The sequence below is a fragment of the Fukomys damarensis genome, unplaced genomic scaffold, assembly GCF_012274545.1.
Source record: "Fukomys damarensis isolate Sample0158 unplaced genomic scaffold, DMR_v1.0_HiC HiC_scaffold_38, whole genome shotgun sequence".
In the NCBI taxonomy this organism is placed as follows: Eukaryota; Metazoa; Chordata; class Mammalia; order Rodentia; family Bathyergidae; genus Fukomys; species Fukomys damarensis.
The window spans coordinates 79,554,171-79,573,967 of record NW_022900950.1 but is presented as its reverse complement, the minus strand read 5'-3'; the positions used below and the strand labels follow the sequence as shown (position 1 = coordinate 79,573,967).

The 19,797-nt window shown below is 44.6% G+C and overlaps 1 protein-coding gene across 1 annotated transcript in view; it reads right to left on the bottom strand.

The window, feature by feature from the left end:
• Nucleotides 1–19,797, bottom strand: part of Rapgef2 (Rap guanine nucleotide exchange factor 2) — a 61,962-nt gene that overhangs the window by 20,242 nt on the left and 21,923 nt on the right. The window contains exon 4 of the mRNA XM_033759971.1: nucleotides 13,842–13,925. Within this exon, the coding sequence (XP_033615862.1) occupies nucleotides 13,842–13,925 (84 nt within the window). The remainder of the gene's footprint in view (nucleotides 1–13,841; nucleotides 13,926–19,797) is intronic.

Below are 19,797 nucleotides of genomic sequence, written 5' to 3'. Positions count from 1 at the left end.
TCCCCTCCAGCAGAAAGGAACAAGGGAGACACCAACCTGCTCCCCATCCACACTGATGTGATAACCCTATTATTTATCATCAAGAAATCATTTAGGAATAAGGTTAAGAAAGGATATGTAGGACTTGTACACAAAAAATTATCTAAAGAACTTAATATTTCAAAGAGAAATTCTACATCTTTGACTGAAGAGACCCATCTGGTCTGGAGAGCTCAGTATTTCTGAGATGATAATCATTCCCTAATCCAACACCACTTCAGGTAGTGCGATTCCGATCAAATCCCAAAGAGGACGACAAGGTGATTTTGAATTTACATACGAAGATACATAAGAGAAACAAAATTTTGATAAAGAACAAAAGTTGAGATTGTAATACTTACATGACTTCAAAATTTACCAAAAAGCTCACAAAGGAAGATGCAGAGGTGCTAGTGTAAGAACAGAAGAGATTCCAGAAGTAGACCTGAACAAGCATTTTTACATTTGAATATTTTTATAATTAAATCAGTAATTTTAACAAATGCCCAAGGCAATTTAACGGATTAAAAAGCAATCAATGAATTTAACTCTTACTAGGGAAATGAAGTCAAAATGTATCTCAGACCTAAAATGTAATAGTGAAAAACTACTGGATTTCAAGAAGGAAAACATGACAAAACTTTTAAGATGCCAGGGTAAAGGAGGATTTCCTAAACAGGGTACCTGAAGTACAAAGTACGAACACAAATTTTGACAAAAGGGACTTCATCAAGAGTTAAAGTCCTAGCTTTTAAAAAGACCTAAAAAAAAAAAAAAAGCCACAGACTGGGAGAAAATTTTTTTCAAAAACTGTTCAACAAAGGAATTATATCCAGAATACACAAAGAATGCTTACATCTAAAAAGACAGACTATCCACCTTTTTTTAACAGGTAAAAGATCTGAACTGGTGCTTCACCAAAGACACATGAACGGCCAGTAAACACATGAAAAACATCCCAGGCGAGGGAAGTGACGCATGTAAAAAGCCCTGGGTTCAGTCTTGAGGGGGAAAAAAGAAAAAAACTCTCAACAACATTAGCCTTTACAGAAATGCAGAATAAAACCAGGGCTAGAATGGCTAAGGTGACAAACAGGGGACACTAGCTGAGGAGATGTGAAGCAACCAGAAGTCTCACGAAGCACCAGTACGAAGGCAAATGCTACAGCAGCTATGGAAAACATGGAAGTTCCTAGTGCAGCTGAGACAGTTATTAACCTGGCCACTCCACTTCTAGGCAAGAAGTAACAGAACATACTCCACAGAAACAAGTGGTCATGCACATTCACAGAAGCCCTAAAGAAGAGTCAATGCAAACCAGGATACGCAAACTGATGTTTGAGAGCAGTCCATGCTACCTCATCGACAACATTCAGGGAGATCCACGAAATCCAGCGCGGCTTTACCTAAGGATTAACAACGCGCTGCACAGCCTGCTCAGGTGGGAAGAATCAGTACCAGGATGGGCAGAGCAGCAAAACTGAAGCCGAAGCCCGCCCTACCACCGGGTGACACGCTGTAACTACATCGCTTTCCCATCTCCCCAACTCGCGCGACTCTCCATCAGCTCTACCCAGGTGTCCCAACCTTCTTCAAGCGTCCACTTTTCCAGGTTGCTCAATGCATGTAACTCAACATGCCTAAAATCAATGATCTCTTCCACTCTGGCGTCCACCTACCTCATTCCCTCCCAGTGTGACTGCACCTATCCAAGCCATCACCATGCTACAGACACCCAAGTCCGAAGCACTGGACCATCCTTCACTCCCCTTCGTAACCTCCAGCCACTGGACTCCAGCAGTCAGTCCTTCTCAGCCACTCTAACCTGTGGTCCATTGACATCTACTCTCGCTGAAGTGCTAGCCGGGCCCTTGGTCGTGACGCACCAGGCCATTGAGGTGAGGCTCCTGGCTGTAGTCTTGACCTCGCCCAACCTTTCAGGAATCCTCTAGTCCACTGCTCCACCTCCATCTGAAAGTCATTAGCCCCATCGCTCAGTTCAGCCCTCAGTTCAAATCTGACTGCCAGCATGCTCGGAAGAACTGAAAATGAGGGAGTCTAGGCTCCAACACAGGAGAGAGAACCACAGTCTCCAGGACCTGGGACTCCGTATCTCACCTAGGCTAAGCCACATGCATTCCGTAACTAGACTGACGGGGAGCCTCCACATTGGGCAGCCACTTTTCCAGTCTTGCCCCATGTCATCTCCTATGCATCTTTACCTCCAGACATAAGGACTCTACTCTTTTCTAAGTAATGTACTACAGGCACATTTTTAAGAAAAACTCTTACTTCTTGATGGTGAATGGTAATCAGGTAACACTACTCTACTATATTTTAAAGACTGCATTTACTTTGTATTCTGACAGATGATTAACAAAAGCGCTTCCATATACAAAATCTACTACACGCCAAGGTTTTTAAATGTTCATCTAAATGCAATAAAGATTATGAAACCAGAAATAGCTTACTCATAGACAACTCATAAGTCTGTAAAATTATATAAGTTAAAATGCAAGATCTGGAGACAAAGTGGTAAACTGAAACAATTCTTTGTTCTTGTTTGTTTGTTGAGACGAGGTCTCACTATATAGTTCAGGTTGGCCTTAAATGCAAAGCAATCCTCCTGCCTCAGCCTCTCAAGTGCTAGGATTACAGGCATGTGCCACCATGCCCAGCAAATAGGATAAGGATTATAAAACCAGAAATACCTTACTCACAGACAACTCTTAAATCTGTGTTTCTAAAATTATGTAAGTTAAAATGCAAGATCTGGAGATAAAATGGTAAACTGAAACAGTCCCACAATTCTGAGTAACTATTGTTTTAGACTATATAAATTATCATAACAAGAAAAGAAGAAAACATAGGTCTTGTAAGTATTTTTTTTCTGGACTATATATAATAAAACACACAAGAGTGTTTGACCCACTTATAGCATTTATCTGATTTTTTAAATTAGCTGAAAATCTTCAAAAAATACACCAAAATTATCCCAATGAAGTTATATCCCAACATGCTAAGCAGTTTATGGCTGTAAAACATGAATAAAGTAAGCCATAAATAAAAGATAAAAATTATACTGGAAACTCTGAATAAAAAATTTAGATGGAATTATAAATTTAAAATACTTAATGTTCTATGACTACATAAACTTATTCAACACCAGAAATTTTATTTTATATTTCACTGAAAAAAGTAAACTCTAAAAACTTGGGTGTATTAGTAAAAGAAACATCTAAGAGAACACTGTTAGTATTTTGAACTTACACTTCAATATTCTATTTGGTAATATTAAGCAGTTTTGAAACTTGTATTTAAATTCTTACATTAAAAAGCACTGATATAAATTATGTATTACTTCACTTTATGTATTTCAACTTGTGCTTAAAAACAATTTAGACTCCCTTGAAGAAAATAAGTATAATACAGAAGAAAATATAATTGTATTATTTTTAATAATGTGTAATTCATTCATGATAGAGCACAGGTTCCCAGAACTAGGACTGGATATTTTCACTTCAGTAAAGACCTGCTGACCTCACAGAGACTGTGTGCTTCATATACTGATCTGTCTTTTAACAGCACCCTTAACTCTTGCTATTTCCTATTATTTCCTATTAGCGTGCCCAATTCAGAAAGCCTGTCTCCTTGAACAGGTGCAAATTTCATTGCTACGTATGTACTTTGAGACTTTCCTTGAATTTAGACAGGTAAAATAATAATTCACACATCCCTCTACTCTTCCTTCAAAACAGCTGTGGCTCAGATAAGTTCCTTCAAATGTAGTAGCAGATGAAAATACTTACGGGAGAAAAAGCAATATTGTACTCCATAAGAGAAATCCGGACATTCCTGCACATCAGGGCTTCCAGAATGAAATGCCACGCACTTGTTCATACCAAGGATCACGAATGACGATTGCCTGGCTCAAGGCTCTGAGCATCAGAGGGCCATGACTCTGAATCAGCTCTGGATACAAACTGGACAGTCTTTCTTCAGGCTACTCACTTTGCTAAGACACTGCAATGCCCATGCTCCAAGGGCCGCAAAAGCTAATATTTATGTGTGGAGCACGTCTGTGATGCTGTAGTTATAGAAACCAAATTCCCAGCTTGATCCAGCAGTTGAACTCCCTCTCTAGAGAACAGTCTTCTCAGAAGGCGACTTGAAAGGGTAAAAAACAGTTCACATAATGCTCAGGATCATGCTGCTTTCCAGGATAAAGCATGAAAGTACAGCTGGTGTCCAAAAGTACTGTTTTAGTACATCCCATCGTCTGTTTGTATTTCACTTGGCCCCTTTAGTGTAGAGACCTATTTTATTCCAAATTTCAAACAGGACCAAATGCAACTGCATTTTCTGTTCTATCCCATTCTGCTCCTTACCAAGCCAGTTCACATTTATCTCATAACTGTCTCTGCCTTGTGTGGAACTCACCGTTGCCTTGAAACCCTTGCTGTCCCTCTGCCTGCACAAGCAATGGGAATAGCTCCAGGTGGACGAACGGCAGGTGACGTAAGGCTGAGGGATGGGACCAAGGTGGTGAGCAGGGTGAGCGGGCAGAGCAGGTCATTCAAACACCGCAAGAACGGGCCGGAGCCGAAGAGCAGCAGTGCACGAGGCCGCTGGCTGCCCGCTGCAACACCCACTCCACTTCTTCCTTTCTTCTTGGCAGTTGGTTTTTACGTTACCTTTTTTAAGCAGGGCCCCACACACTGCAGAACAGCAGCTCACGTATCCCGGGACCCTGGAGAGCCTATGACTATGCTCTGGACAGAGGCTAGAGACAGAAATCTTCCTTCAAGGAACCTCACCTCGATGGAAAAGTCCACCTTTTTGCTCCTTTTTCTTTTCCTCCTGATTCAAACTTCCAAGGCAGTTGTGACACCTAGAGCCCGGCAGCACCTGTGCCAATCGCTGAGCAGGTAATGGAAGCCAGGTGCCGGAGAGGTAGAGCAGGCGGGCAGAGGAGGCCGCAGCCTTCTTACACTGGGCACCCACAGAGAACAACCACCCACCAAGTTCACACCACGAGCAAGCTGCTACCCAGCAGGACAGCAGGTGCCTTCCTCTTCTGCACCCCAGCAGTCCACCGGAATCACCTGCTCGTGAGCTTCCCAGAGCTCTTCCCTCCACTATTTTGCTACCCTCCTGTTCTTTTCCTGATTCTGCTCTCCTCTGTTAGCCTGACATTAAGTAACTTGTATATCACTGAAGTTTTTTTCTTAAAGGGACTATGTTACCTGTTATCACAATTTTATTAAACTGTTTAAGTGATTTTTTAAAAGGGCAGTTAAAATATACTCTTCAACCTATAGATTTCAACAAATATTTATTAAACGATTACTGAGCTCACACCCTTGGAAAGCTCACAGTCTGCTGCAGAGCAGAACGATTACCCCGAGGACAACAAGAGCAGGCTTTCCCAAAGAACAAGCCCGGGCTCTCACAGGTGTGGCAGGGGCAGAGAGAAGGTGGCAAAGACGACGGTGTCCAGGCAAGAGGACAGCCTCAGACCCAGCGATCGATGGGGCGCGGGGCTGTGTGCAGGGAGTACTGTAATGCAGGCTGAGACCTACTTCTGAGCAGCCTGGAGTTCGTTTGGAGAGCGAAGTCATTTAAGAAAGTTCCGCGGTGTTTAACAACTGTGGTGATGCTCTGGGGGAGGACTGAGAGGGCAGGGCAGCTCTGAACAAAGGCAGCGGCAGTGAGGACAGTGGCACTGGATTTGATGGCTACTGTTCTATCATTTCTAGTGCTGGAGTGCTTTCTGAGAGAAAAGAAGTTGTGAGGGAAGAAAAGCGGTCAGGATGGACACGCAGAGAGATCTAGACTAGAATACGTGGCGAAGGGTTGATGGAGCTGTCAGAGCTAGGGAAGGCAGGGAGTCAGGTAGACTGCTGCTTCACTGCACACACAGGAGTTGGAGTCCGAGGGTCCTGGAGAAAACCGTCACAGAAACACAGGGCCCCACGTACACCGGTGAGCGGTGCGGCCTTCTCCTCTCCCCACACCATACGCACAAACCCACAAGCCCAGCCACCCCTTCTCCGTCCCCGCCCTCAACGGCTGAAAATGCTGCAAGAAAAACAAAACAAACCCATGACCATGAACATCCAATGCACTCGATATTCCATTTCACAGTGCTCCCAGCTCGTACATCTCTTACGCTAAGCTGTACAGCAAGGTGAAGCACTTTCACTCTCTCAAAAGCTGTCTCTGTCTCTCTCTCTCTCTCTCTCTCTCTCACACACACACACACACACACACACACACGTGCGCGCGCACTTCACAAGTACTCCCTTTCCTGCATTGTCTGTGTATCCCCCTCTACTGAATCATTCCAACAGCACACGGAAACACACACTAGCACCTCTTCACTTCGCAGAAACAAGTCCCTAGCTCCACAAGCCCTAGCCACCACCTCCCTTTGCTGATCCTCAGTAGGATCTCTGGATCTTTTGCCAGCTCTCATATTCGCGCTGTCTCCTCCCAGCTCCAACACTGCCCACGGGTTCCATGCCAACTCCCAACGCTGGGTCTCCCGGCCCACACTCCAGAATCCCTGCGGCTCTGGACGGTCCGCCCTTCCTCCCAGGAGCGTCTTGGCCAACACGTAAGAAGCCCCCGCTCTGCCTGCCTGTCTATCTGTCAGCGCCAGCCCTGCAGCGGGCCCGTATGGCGAGGCACCGACACACCCCCCCACACAAATTACCCAGGGTAAGGCTTCAGCTCAGAAATCAGGCTGGAATGTTACTCGTCACTGCTGATAGCCCTTCTGGCACACAGTTCTCTTAGGGCAGTGCATGTGAGGACGCTGCCTGTGTAGGGATAGGATCCTAGTAAGAAACAAAACACATAGCAGGCTCTGGCAGCACACACCTGTACTCCCCATACTCTAGAAGGCTGAAGCAGGAGGATCGCAAGTTCCAGCCCAGCTCAGGCAACTCAGCAACTTGGCAAGATCTTGTGTCAAAATCAAAAATATAAAATGGCAGGCGACGCAGCTCAGCACAAGGCCCTGGGAGTGCAACGCCCTTGGCACTCACTCTCAGGGGAACCTGCTGAGCTCCTTGGTGAAGCTCCACATGGCCCTCAGCGTCCAGAACCCACTGCCAGGAGCATGCAATGAGTGACAGCAGGAAAACAAGGGGTGCAGCCATCCTTACAAATGTTTGCACGTGCAAACTTCTAAATTAAAATAGGCCTTTCTGTGGGCTCCTACCCCTTTTCATTAACAGACGAGCCATGGCATGGAATCACCTGCCTCCATGAGAGGCCATGACAGTGGCCATAAGAGACAATACCCAAGGCAGAGGCTGGGTAACGAGTCATCCCTGCCACTTCTGCCCTCAATGACTTTAGCTACTCCAAACATTTAAAGCCTGGTGGTTTCTCCTTTTAAAAAAGAAGCAATTTTGCAAGGTTCCAAGTTCATCTCCAGTACCAAAAAAAAAGAAAAAGAGAAGAAAGTTTTTGAATAATGTATTCTTCTTAAAAATAAACTTCTAAATAGCTTATGTATCACTGCACTTCATCTCTTAAGTCAGTGTTTTTCCCCACAAGGAAGACAAGGGATATATGGTCAATACATTCTTTCTAAAATTCAAAGGACAGTTTTAAGATGATCTGTAGTCATTTTTGTTTTTCCCACTCCTCCTTGCAAAAACCAGTCTGTCCTTTCCATGCTTATCTGCTCTCAAACTGCTTTGGTTTTGCTGACATCTGATGTTAAATCTCACCTAAACATACAACTTCCAAACCCTATTCACCTCCCTTTACACCTTCTGAACACATTCAGTGTCCAATAAAATTACCACCCAACCTCATAATTCATTAGACTTATTTTTTAAATCCAATATTCTTTAATAAGATCACAAATTTATTCTCTTCCAAGAATAAGATTTTCTAATACTATAACTCTTTACATGAAATATGAACATTTAAATTTGTCTTCACTTCTTACCACATACAGAATCACTTACCCACTGTTTTACCTTCTTTTCTTACTAAAAAAACCTAACAAATTCTCAGAGCAATCGGCTACGTCATCATATAGCACTGGCAAGCAGAAAACAGGCCTGTGATTTTTAAACTCAAATAGCTCTTTGTCATCAAGAGCATAATGAGAATAGTATTCGGTCTCTCAGAACTGATTAGTTCAATGTCTTGTTTCTGGACCTATGTTCAGGAGAGCTGCCAGGTCTAATTTAAAATGTGATTATTAGGAAGACCATAGCACAATTTTAACTTTTAAACTGCAGATATATTTGGTATCATGAAGGGAAACACTGATTGTAAACGGACTCGGCCAACAATGCAAACCCATGAGGTTCACAAGCCTCCCAGCCTCCTGCCAATGCTCCTGGGGACACAGCTCAGCCACACCCAGCTTTCCAGCCAGTGACCTTGCAGGCCCGTAAACCAGCCCGCTCACGGTTCTGTTACCAATGCTTCTGCAACCATTTCACTCCGTGAATTCCCCACTGACCTCAGTCTTGCACTCTAACTAAGTTGCTGAGAGTGTTTGTCCGCCCTCAAGCCTGTCTCTGTGACTTCATTCCTGTTTTTACTACAATGCACATTTCCTTTCAGACCACTTTCCAGCAGCTTAGGCAATAAATGCAACTCAAAATCCACCTCCAGAAGAGATATGCTTGACTTTCCATGTACCTAAAACTACCCACATCCTTGAAAGGATCTCACATACTACATGGATCTCACATACACACTGCATCAGTGCTACTGGTCTACCTGTTCAGTGACACCCAGACAATTTTCCCTCCTGTTACAGACACTATTTCATCACACACACTAAGTTGCACAAGAGCAGTGGTAGATCATCTTACTTCTTTTGTACACAGAACTTAACGTACAACTCCATGCAAATTTTGATTCATGTTTGAAATAATATGGACATATGACTCACAGCCTGAACTCTACCAAACCCGTTTAAAATAAGGCAGAAAAACTCATCAATATGGGAAGGCCTGATATACCAGACCTCAAATCCAATGGCATTTCATTGACAGCACAGTAAGTTATGGTCATAACTTCTTAAGGCATTTGTAGTAAACAAATTAATTTGCCTGTTAGGCCACTGCCCAACACAACCCAGTAAATCAGACCACACTGGAAGCCTCCATCCTCTATCAGTCCTCTTCTTAATCCCTCTGGTTCTTAGCATTGATTACAACTTCTCTTGCCACCTTCCAAATTGCAAGATGCACAGCTGGCCTGAGCTCATTCTTCCTTCAGTCTCGGCCACAGCACACACAGGAAAGAAAGCACTGCACACCAGCTGCTCTGTATGAAATGCAGTGCTAAACTCTCAGCGCAATGAAGGTGCTGTTCGTGAGCAGGACACGCACACATCACTGCTCTGAGAGAAATCTTCCTTGGAGAGATCTATGATAAAACTGATTCTATTAAGAAAGTCACACTCAGTATTTCAGTAAAAGTGGTTTTTTTCCCAAGACTGTGATGAACATTACTTCAAAGAAAGGTCTGTCTATATAACTACAATGGGTTGTGTCTTAAACATCTAGCATACTGTGTTGGTGGTTTTTGTGTTTTGTTTTCTGTTAATTTGTGCAAATAGATTTTAAAATGACTGACAAATGTATAGGAAAAGATCACAATTTCATGAACTGAACTAATACCCAGCAAACTATCTCCTGCTCTAACAATCCAAACAGCAAGTCCAGAAACATATTCTGAGCAATCTTTATTATCTAATTAGAATTCTCAGTCTTTCAAAGAAGTCAGCAGCCAAAAATTAACATTAACTCACGTTATTATATTGTAATATTATAAAATAAGGCTTTGTAACTCACAGTGTGGACACTATAGAAGAATGTTTAACATATATAACCATGTCTCCTTTTATGACACTAGACATCTATGGAGCTCACAGTGAAGTCCTGTGTATGTATAAAGTACAATGATCAAGTCCATGTCCTTAAACACTCCAGTTCTTTAAAACACATGCTACAGCTGTGGAAGTACACATTAGTTCTTTGAATCCACTGGTACAGGGCACACAGGGACCATAAACATTGATGATGAAACAAGTACACAGTAGAAAATCATCTCTAAATGTCCACCTCGAAACTTCCTTCTGCAGCTTCCTACCCCAGCGCTACTGTATGGAGTATCCTGCAAACACTCCTCCGCGCCCCTCACTACTCTCCGTCATCGACCCCAGCAGCCAGGGCCTGGGCAGCCCTGTGTAGAGCTGCACAACACACGGCTTGCATGGTGTAGAGCTCTGGCTATGCCCCAGTTTGGACCATCCCGTGTGGCTCACGCCACCCTGAGCGCCGGGGGAATGCCCTCCAGCCACATGCTGGATCCAATGATCTTTGCTCACCATCTTTTTCTGGGCACAAACTAAACTGATTTTAAATAAGACTTTTTTTAGAAACTACTACACATAAATTGTTGCCTGCTGCAAGAGTACAAATTGTTCTCTTAAATAATGACTTTAGCTCTCAGGGCGACATCATACATAACATAAAATACAAGGAGTGATCAAACTACATGATGAATATTTAAATGTTAAAAACACTACAGCCAGCCCAGGATGTAGCTCACTGGGTGCACCACCTACCTCACAAGCCCAAGGTCCCAAGTTTGATCCCCAGTACCAAAAAAAAAAAAACTACAGCAAAAGACACAATGCAAAGAACAACGGGTAAGTTGTGTTCAAAGCAAGTAGTCTGAGTAGAACTGATGGCAATGCAGCTTTTTCTGTGATTAATTTTTTATATTCACTGTATCACACTTTGTATACAATATTACAGCTACCTGTACAAATGTCAATGGTTAAAAACTTGACAAATTCCAAATAGATTTATGATAGAACTAATAAAAACATTTCTATCACTAACATGATGAAATCAGGTATCAAAATAATTCCTTGAAAATTTGCTAAAACATGAAAATGCTGCAGATACTATGGCAGCAACAAACTATTGGAGGTGAACCAGCCCTAAGGGGCCATGGGCTGCACTGCTGAAGAGAATGCTCAGACTGCTCACGTCACAGTCTGGGACCAACTCCAGGCTCTGACAGGAATGCGGTAGGCATGGGAGAACATCTGTAGACCATCCCAACAGACGAGCACAGCAGTGCACACCTACAATCCCAGCACTTGGGAGGCTGAAACAGGAGGAGCACCCCGAGTTCAAGGACACCTAGGATGTGTAGTGGGTTCAAGGCCAGCCTGGAATACAGAGCAAGACCTGATCTCAAAACAGCAGCAGCAGCAGCACTGAGGTGACAGTAACATCTAATCAAAACTGAGCATTTTCTGGAGAGAGAAGTATCTATGAATTACAGATGTCAACTTTTAGCATAGAGCCAGCAGGCTGATTCCTTCTCACTGAAACGATCTCAGAACCATTCCTAGAGCAACACCCCCAAAGGAGACAAACAACTGAGCATTGCAGCACGAAGGAGCAGCCTAGACACAGTGCCAGCCTGTCCCCCAGCCGGAAAGCCGCCCCTTCATCCCAGCACCACTCACAGCACCACCCATGGCACCTGACAGCCCGCCTGCCGCAGAGTAACTTGTGTAATCGGAGACCACATGCTCACAAAACAGGTCTGAGCAGCAAGTCCTTCTGCGAACGGCAGCCCCTCTGAACAGGAGGCTCCCTGGCAGTCACCACAAGCTGTCGCTGGTCAGTGGGTGGCTGGCAGAGCAGCCACCATGCCTGCGGCGCGGAAGCTTCACTCTGGATTCTGTTTCTGCCACAGACACTGCAATTGACTGGAGTTCTCCTTACAGAGTGCGAATTCCAAGTCATGTTCACTACAGCAGGATTCATAAGAAGATGTTAAAAGTACTCGTTATCACTTAGTCATCGCAGAAAGTTCAAATAACTGGTGGTCCAATGGGCACAGGAAGTCAGGAGAGCAGTGCTCTATCAGGGCCCCCCACTGTGAGCAGGCAAGGTGCACAGGTGCTCCTCCTTCACTGGGTGCAACAGGGCTCGACACACACCGACCACATACAGAAAGAAGGCCAGAGAAAACCCAGCGCATTAAAAATCAATCATCTCTCAATGGGAGGACTTCAGCTAATGTTTTTCCTTCCTTATCCTTGAAAATTTATACAGTAATTGTTATCACTTTATATACCAAAATTACATATAAGTCAATGCTTAAATACTGTTTGCCTATACCTTCCCAGTTCAGAAAAACAGCCTCAGACAGAACCTCCAAGGGACAAACTAGTAAGCCATGTCTGAAGGAGAGAAGGGTATTTAACGCTCCACCCTCTGGAGTCAGAGTTCCTGGCACTGTAGGAGTTGGTCCACAGATCAGAACTGGCTTTCTCAGGAACCTTCAGGAGTGTAAATGTCCTCTGCAACCCAAGTTTCTTTAACTATAAAATGCAGCTACCAGTTCCACCAACCCCACAGGAGAAGAGTGAGTTGATTCTCACACACAGGACATTTAAAAGGGTGCCTGGCAAACCGGAAGCACTGCAAAAGCTGTTTTGGTACCCTCACTGATTACTATTATTACTAGTACGACGACTGCTGCCTCTGTCCCTGCTACCACTGCCAACACAGTTCTCGACATTAGGACCACTGCTGCTGCTGAGGAGGACAGGAGGAGATGGGAGTCCCTCCGGTGCGGGACCATTTTCCAAAGAGAAGAATGCACACCGACCTGACCTTAGAGACGCAGAGGGCACCCGCGGTGAGGCTTGGCTCCACGGCTCTGCCCTGACACGTTTTCATCACCATTCGGACCCCAAGCCCGTGCACGCCCCTCTGTTGCCACACCCAGGCCAATCCTGTCCACGGTGTAAAACTATTCCTCCCTGTCTCATGGACACTATTTATAAAAGCTGCTCACATCTTAAAAATAGACTCTTAACATGACTTTAACCCATTCAGAATTCGTTATCCAGAACTTGCTAGAGTATTTTTATAGAGGAGTTAGGCGATGGAAGGGACTGATGATTTTCATGAATTGATTCAATTTAAATATTTAATAATGGAAAATGAAAACGCTTAGGCAAAAATCTTTAGTCCAAATAAAAACCACTACGAGGAGGAAAAGATGACCACTGAGATAGGAGCTACACGGAACAAAGGTGTCTTGCTTAGTGGAAGAGCCCAAACGCCTTCCAGCCCTGCCAATCAGAACCCAAGTGTGCGGGGCCGGTCAGACTGTATCCGGAAGAACTCAGCAAAAGACACAAGTACTACAATCCAGTGGTGTGAGCAGTAGGCCCAGGGCCATAAATCCAGTCTGCACACACAAGCCCAAGTCACATGGAGGGAAATCAGCAGCCTCCAGGAGGGTGGGAAGCCCCCGCCCCACAGGCAGATGTCTCACAAGCGGCCATTTGGTCTCCGCCCAGAGAGGAGCAGAGGCGCCTGCTTCCTCTACAGTCCCAGAGGGGCTTGGACTTGGCTCTGTTCGGATGTTTGTGACACTGCCTCCCATGCTCTCATCCAGGTGGTTCTTCTCTACCTAAGCTATCCTGGGAACGACTGAGTGTGCCCTATGGCACAGCCGACATGGGTGTCACTGGCATGATTTCTGTTCTGGTCCTTTGTTAAAGAGGCTGAAACTGAATTTACAGCATAAGGTGGGCATTTTTTGAAGATAGATAGATAGATAGATAGATAGATAGATAGATAGATAGATATATACACACACCAACTGTCTTGCTTTGCTATATTTGCTATATAGGACTGCCTTGCTTTGTATCAGCACAATAATTCTGTAAAAAGATTCAATTCTGCAAAAGAACGTCAAGCTTCATGGATCATGACACAACGTCTATACTATACCTGCTTCTTGGAAGGAACATGGACTCCTTAATGAACACAGAACCAGAAAGCAGGATGTACCAGCAGGTCCCAATGTCATCAGGACTGAAAGAGAAAAGAAACAGGATGAGATGGTTATCTGCAACAGCCAAAAACAAAAAAATAAGTAACACACACAGCAGCATGCAGCACCCACGTTACTCACAGAATCAACACTGTTCAACTACTAGAATCACTTTTAAAAATTATTTTTATCCCTGAAAAAAGTTATTTATTGGCATAAGTACTTTAAAGTTCCTTACTCCTACCATTACATAGCACCTACCATTTCAAATTTTATCTTTTAGTTTGATTTTCTGAACAGGAAATACTTTCACTTACTTCATGAAATAAAAGACAAAGATCGGAAGTCAGTCTCCCCTTCCCCACCGCTGAGCTGCCCTGGCTCAGAGGGTCCCCGTGGATGCACACACACTGCCCCTCTCGTACTTCCCCGCACTCTGCGTGCTGCGGTTCGAGCTGCCTGCTGCCCGGGCACCTCTGCAGGGCACCGTGTGCATGCAAACTCCTACTGATGGTCACTTCTGCTGGGTTCAACCATGTGCAATTACATAAACATGGCTTTTAAAAACTGCAAAGAGCCATCGAGGAGACGCTGGGAAGAAGATGGGCGTGCAGTTTACTGTCTCGAACCGTGGCTTCCCACAGTTTACCACACAGACAGACCACCCTAGGCCGCAGGGCGGGTCCACACACCTGCTTTCCCTCTCACCCTCACTGTCGCAGTCTGTCACGTTTATGCAACAAACCTTTAAGAACTGTATGTGAAGGGAAAGCAAGACCGTGACCTGGAAAAGTCCAGGTTCAAGTCTTCGGGAAGAGGACCTGAAGGGAAGGGAAGGGGATGGGACCTTCGGGGCCTGGAGGCCCACAGCAGGCTCCTGTTGGCGCTCGACGACGGCACTGAGTAAGGCACATGGGGAGCCACGCCATCCCACCTCTGGCTCTCCATCCACCATGGACTTCTGCCCAACTGCGCGGTAAAACACATCATCTTGGCTTAACTGTATAGTTCACTTATTGTTCTCATTATAAGAGCATCTTTTTTTCTTATTTATGCCAAGTAAAAAATGATACGATCTGCCAGATTCAACTGGGTTAAACATTTTTTATAACAAATGATCAGAAAATGAAACAGGAAGAAAGAAGGGGATATTTAGTAAACTTACCTTAGTCTATGCTTACAATGTTCCCTCCATTATAAACAAATAGGTACAGGGAAGTAAAGCCTAGAAAACTAAGAGCTGGGTGTGGTAGCACATGGCTATCATCCCAGCACTCAGGAGGCTGAGGCAGGAGGCTGCAAGTTCAAGGCCAACCTGAGCTACACAGTGAGCTCAAGGCCAGCCTGACCTTCATGGTGAGACCTTGTCTCAAAACCCCAAAAATAAAACCCAGAATTAAAGTGGATCACCACTGCCAGGCTCACTAGTGCACAGCTGCTATCCCACATTCTGGGAAGCTGAGTTCAAGACCAGCCTGAGAAGCTGGCAAGACTCTGCCTTGGAAATAAAGCTAATTAGGGTCAGGGATGTAGCTCAGTGGCACCATACCTGCCTCACAAGTCCAAGGTCCTGAGTTCAGTCCTCAGTACCAAAAAGAAAAGAAATTAAACTAAGGAAAAGGATGGAATGTAGCTCAGTGCAAAGGCCCTGAGTTCATTCCCCAGTACTGGAAAGACAAAGACACATGCTATGGGGCCTTAGGGAGTTACCAGAGCTGCTGCAAGGACTGAATGAACAGCAATAGTTAAATGCAAATAATTGCTCTATGGCAACTCACAGTTTCACCAACTGGCTTTTTAGTGATCTCCTGACCCCTCTAAGAGCTAAGTAATACCGACCAAGTAAGTGCAAGGTTTACAAACTCATCTTTCCTGTCACTGATCACAAAGCTCTCTGGAACGCCAGGCAGCTGCAGTCAGGCTGGGCACCACCCTGCCAGAGCGACCACGCTGGCCCCGCGAGTGCCTGCCAATGGCTTTTCAGTCAGGGTGACTCTTCTTCCGGGGAAGCTGTGGGAGGGATCTGCACGTGTGAGTGCTGGAAAATGACTTCTCAGTCACTTCCACAGACCCTAACTCAGGTTGTGAGGAGGCAGCACAGGGTTTGCCAAGGGTCTTCGAAGGCCCATGAAGGAAGCTGGGTCCCGCCGGCTCCCTCAGGTGAGCAGCTTCCTCCCTGTCCTCCGGACCAGGTGGGAGAGGCAGTGCGTCGCTTGCCTGTCCATGGCTTGTACGCCCATGGGGCATCACATCCTGCGTGGAAAGTTAAGTTCACCTGCGAGGGGACCCACACCTCCACACCGCGCCTCACCAAGCCACAGCCGGCTGCCCCTGGCCGGCATGCCCACCGCTCCTCATGGCCCTGCCAGGCTGCTGCAGCCTCTCTGCAGGTCCCTCTGTGCTCAGCAATAGTTCCAGCCCTATAGGAAGGCTTCCTGTTCACAACTACCATTTCCAGAACGCTTACCCCTTCTTCTAATTTCAGGCTGTTAATCGATTTTTCTGTGATCTCTTAACATCTGAGGCATCTTCCTCCAGCTACACTGAAATTCCTTTTAAGCAAGCACGGCTGTTCATGCCTAGCAGAATTGCACAATATCCTGGCTCTCATTTATACCCCATGGACATGAACAGGGGAGGCCTGCACCTGGGTCCAGCACTGGCAGCAAGCCACGTGGCCAGGCCTCAGAGTGTCCTGCTGCCTGCTGGCCCGTGAGGTCAAACTTGAAGTTCTGGTTCCTCACCTGAAAACAGGGCAGTCCACAGCATCTTTTTTTGTTTGTTTTTGGAGGGTTTCTTGCATCTTTTTTTTTTCATTGAATTTATTGGTACTTTTTAGTTATCATTGGGATCTTGTACCCTTACATGGCAGGTCTTGGTTCTCATTTTTTCCCCATACCCCTGCCCTCCCTTCACCCCCTCCACCCTTCCCTATTTACAAAGACTTTGTTTCCATTTTTTCCTTTTCTCATATTTATTCCTTTCCCCTACCCTTCCCACTCCCCCTACACCTTTAGTCCTTTCTTCCTATTTCACCTTGTCAGTTATACAACTTGGATCTTATTTACACTTTTAGTTTTTCACACCAGATAAACTATTCGGTATTTACACGTGTGTTTTATTTATTTCACTTGAGTTTGGCCTCAATATGTATCCATTTTCCTATGAATGACTCTAGCTTATCATTCTTTATGGCTGAGTAGTACACCATTTTTAGAAAAACCACATCTTTATCCAGTCTCCAAATGATGGGCAAATGGGCTGTTTCCAAGTTTTAGCTACTACAAACTGTGCTGCTATAAACATGAGTGCACATATATCACTGTAATATGATTCTTTTACTTCTTTTGGAAAGATACCCATCAGAGGGATGGCTGGGTCAAATGGAACCTCTAGTCCCAGCCCTTTGAGGTATCTCCGTATTGATTTCCATAGTGATTGCACCAGTCTGCACTCCCACCAACAATGGAGAAGGGTTCCTTTCTCCCCACAACCCCGCCAACATTTGTTATTGTGTGATTTCTTGATAGCAGCCATTCTTTATGGGGTGAGGTGGAATCTCAGTGTTGTTTTCATCTGCATCTCTCGAATGACCAGTGATGCTGAACATTTTTTCATATATTTACTTGCTGCTTTTACTTGAGAAATGTCTGTTCATTTCAGATGCCCATTTTTGAATCGGGGTCTTTATATTTGGGGGCCTCGTTTTTCTGAGTTCTTTACATATTCTAGATAATAGTCCTTTCTCTGAGTAGCAGTTGGTAAAAATGTTTTCCCACATTGTAGGTTGTCTCTTAGCTCTGTTGATGGTTTCTTTTGCAGGGCAGAAGCTTTTTAATAAGATGAGATCCCAGTTGTTGATTCTTAGCGCTAGTTCCCGTGCTACTGAGGATTTGTTCATAAAGTCTTCCATGCCAATGTCTTTGAGAGTTCTGCCTAACTTATCTTCCAGCAAGTTTAGTGTTTCTTTTTTAATATGTAGATCTTTAATCCACTTGGATTTTAGTTTAGTGCATGGTGAAAAATAAGTGTCTAGTTTTAATCTTTGGCAGGCTGGAATCCAGTTTTTCCAATACAATTTATTAAAGAGGCTATCTTTCCTCCACTGAGGATGGGTGGCTCCTTTGTGAAAAATAAGGTAGCTCAGTACACCTGGAGTTGTTTCTGTATCTTCCAATCTATTCCACTGATCCTCAGGTCTGTTTCTTTGCCAGTACCATGCTGTTTTATCACAGTGGCTTTGTAGTATAGTTTCAAGTTGGGGATTGTGATACACCCTCAACAGCATCTTTAAAAAGTTGGCATTGCTTCTCCCGCCCCAGCCGCCATCGCTCAAGCACCAGGAGGTAGCTTGGGCCCCTGATCCACCTTGGGAAGAAGAGCCACACCTTCTCCTGCCCCAGCCTTCATCGCTCAAGCGCCAGGAGGTAGCCTGGGCCCCGGTCCACCTTGGGAAGAAGAGCCACACCTTCTCCCGACCCAGCCTTCATCGCTCAAGCACCGGGAAGGCAGCCGCGTGGGCGCCCCTGAACCCCCATACCCCCCACCCCCGCACTCTCAGACCTCTTGACTGTGCCAGTCTTTGGACCCACTCTGCAAAGACAGAGGTGGTCATCAAGGGTATTTTTCTCAGTTCCCACCTTTGAACATCGTTAAAGAAAGGGTGTGGGAAACTTGTAATAGAATGGTGTAGAGTTCAACCATTCAGAAGAATGGGGAACTCAATCTGGGCCTTGCAGCCCGAGGTCAGTCAGTGTCATGGGGTTCAGCCATCATCTAACTGAGATCAGGGGTCTTGCATCCTCGATCCTCGCTCTGTCTGAGCCATTAAATGGTAAATACACTATATTGAAATTTTGTTCACTGCACACATGTTCTGGACTGCTTCTTGATTTCAATTTAATTCAAATGATTTAAGGGTGACAGACTAGTGACTACCACAGGTGGTCAGTGTCCAAGTTGTGCTTGATCTTAATGTGTTGCTGATTGCATCAGTTGAGATAAAGCATTGCGGTTGATTTGATAAGCTGTTTTCTCTGATGTTATGAAGATGAGAATATCTGTGGGTTGTCAGAGACACAGAAGCAAGGGCGCAACTATATCAGGAAGATTTGGGTGATAACCCAGAGATTAAACCAAGGACAGTCCGACAACAAAAATTAAAATGAGAAAACACTTAAGCAAGATACAAGGACAGACTTCCAGTTCGTCAATGGCAAACAGTAGGGCAAATGAGGATGAAAAGGCTGATAGTGAAGCACCAGGACACCTTGAACTCAAAGCACAGGAAGTAACAAAACAGATCAATCAGGCTCTAGAAAAACTCAAAACAGAAATAATTTCCCAGATAACCATAGAAATAGTGAGCAAAATGGAAGTCGCAATTCAAGACTCTAGAGCAGAAACTGAAAAAAAAATAGATGAGCTCAGGACCATGATAGAAGCCATCAAGACCCAGCATAAGAAAGAATGGAAAAAATAAACACCCAACATAGGAAAGAAATGGAATCCATAAAACAGATTCAAACAGATATCCAGGAGATTAAAAACTCTATTGAAAGTGTTGGCAACACAATAAAAGAATGCGAAGATAGGCGAGCAGAAACTGAAAAAAAAATAGATGAGCTCAGGACCATGATAGAAGCCATCAAGACCCAGCATAAGAAAGAATGGAAAAAATAAACACCCAACATAGGAAAGAAATGGAATCCATAAAACAGATTCAAACAGATATCCAGGAGATTAAAAACTCTATTGAAAGTGTTGGCAACACAATAAAAGAATGCGAAGATAGGCTCTCAGATATAGAAGATAGGATTGCAGTCAGTGACTGTGAAAAGAGAGGTCTCTTAAAAACAGTAAGGGAGCATGAGAAATCAATCCAACAACTCCTAGATGATGCAGAAGAATAAC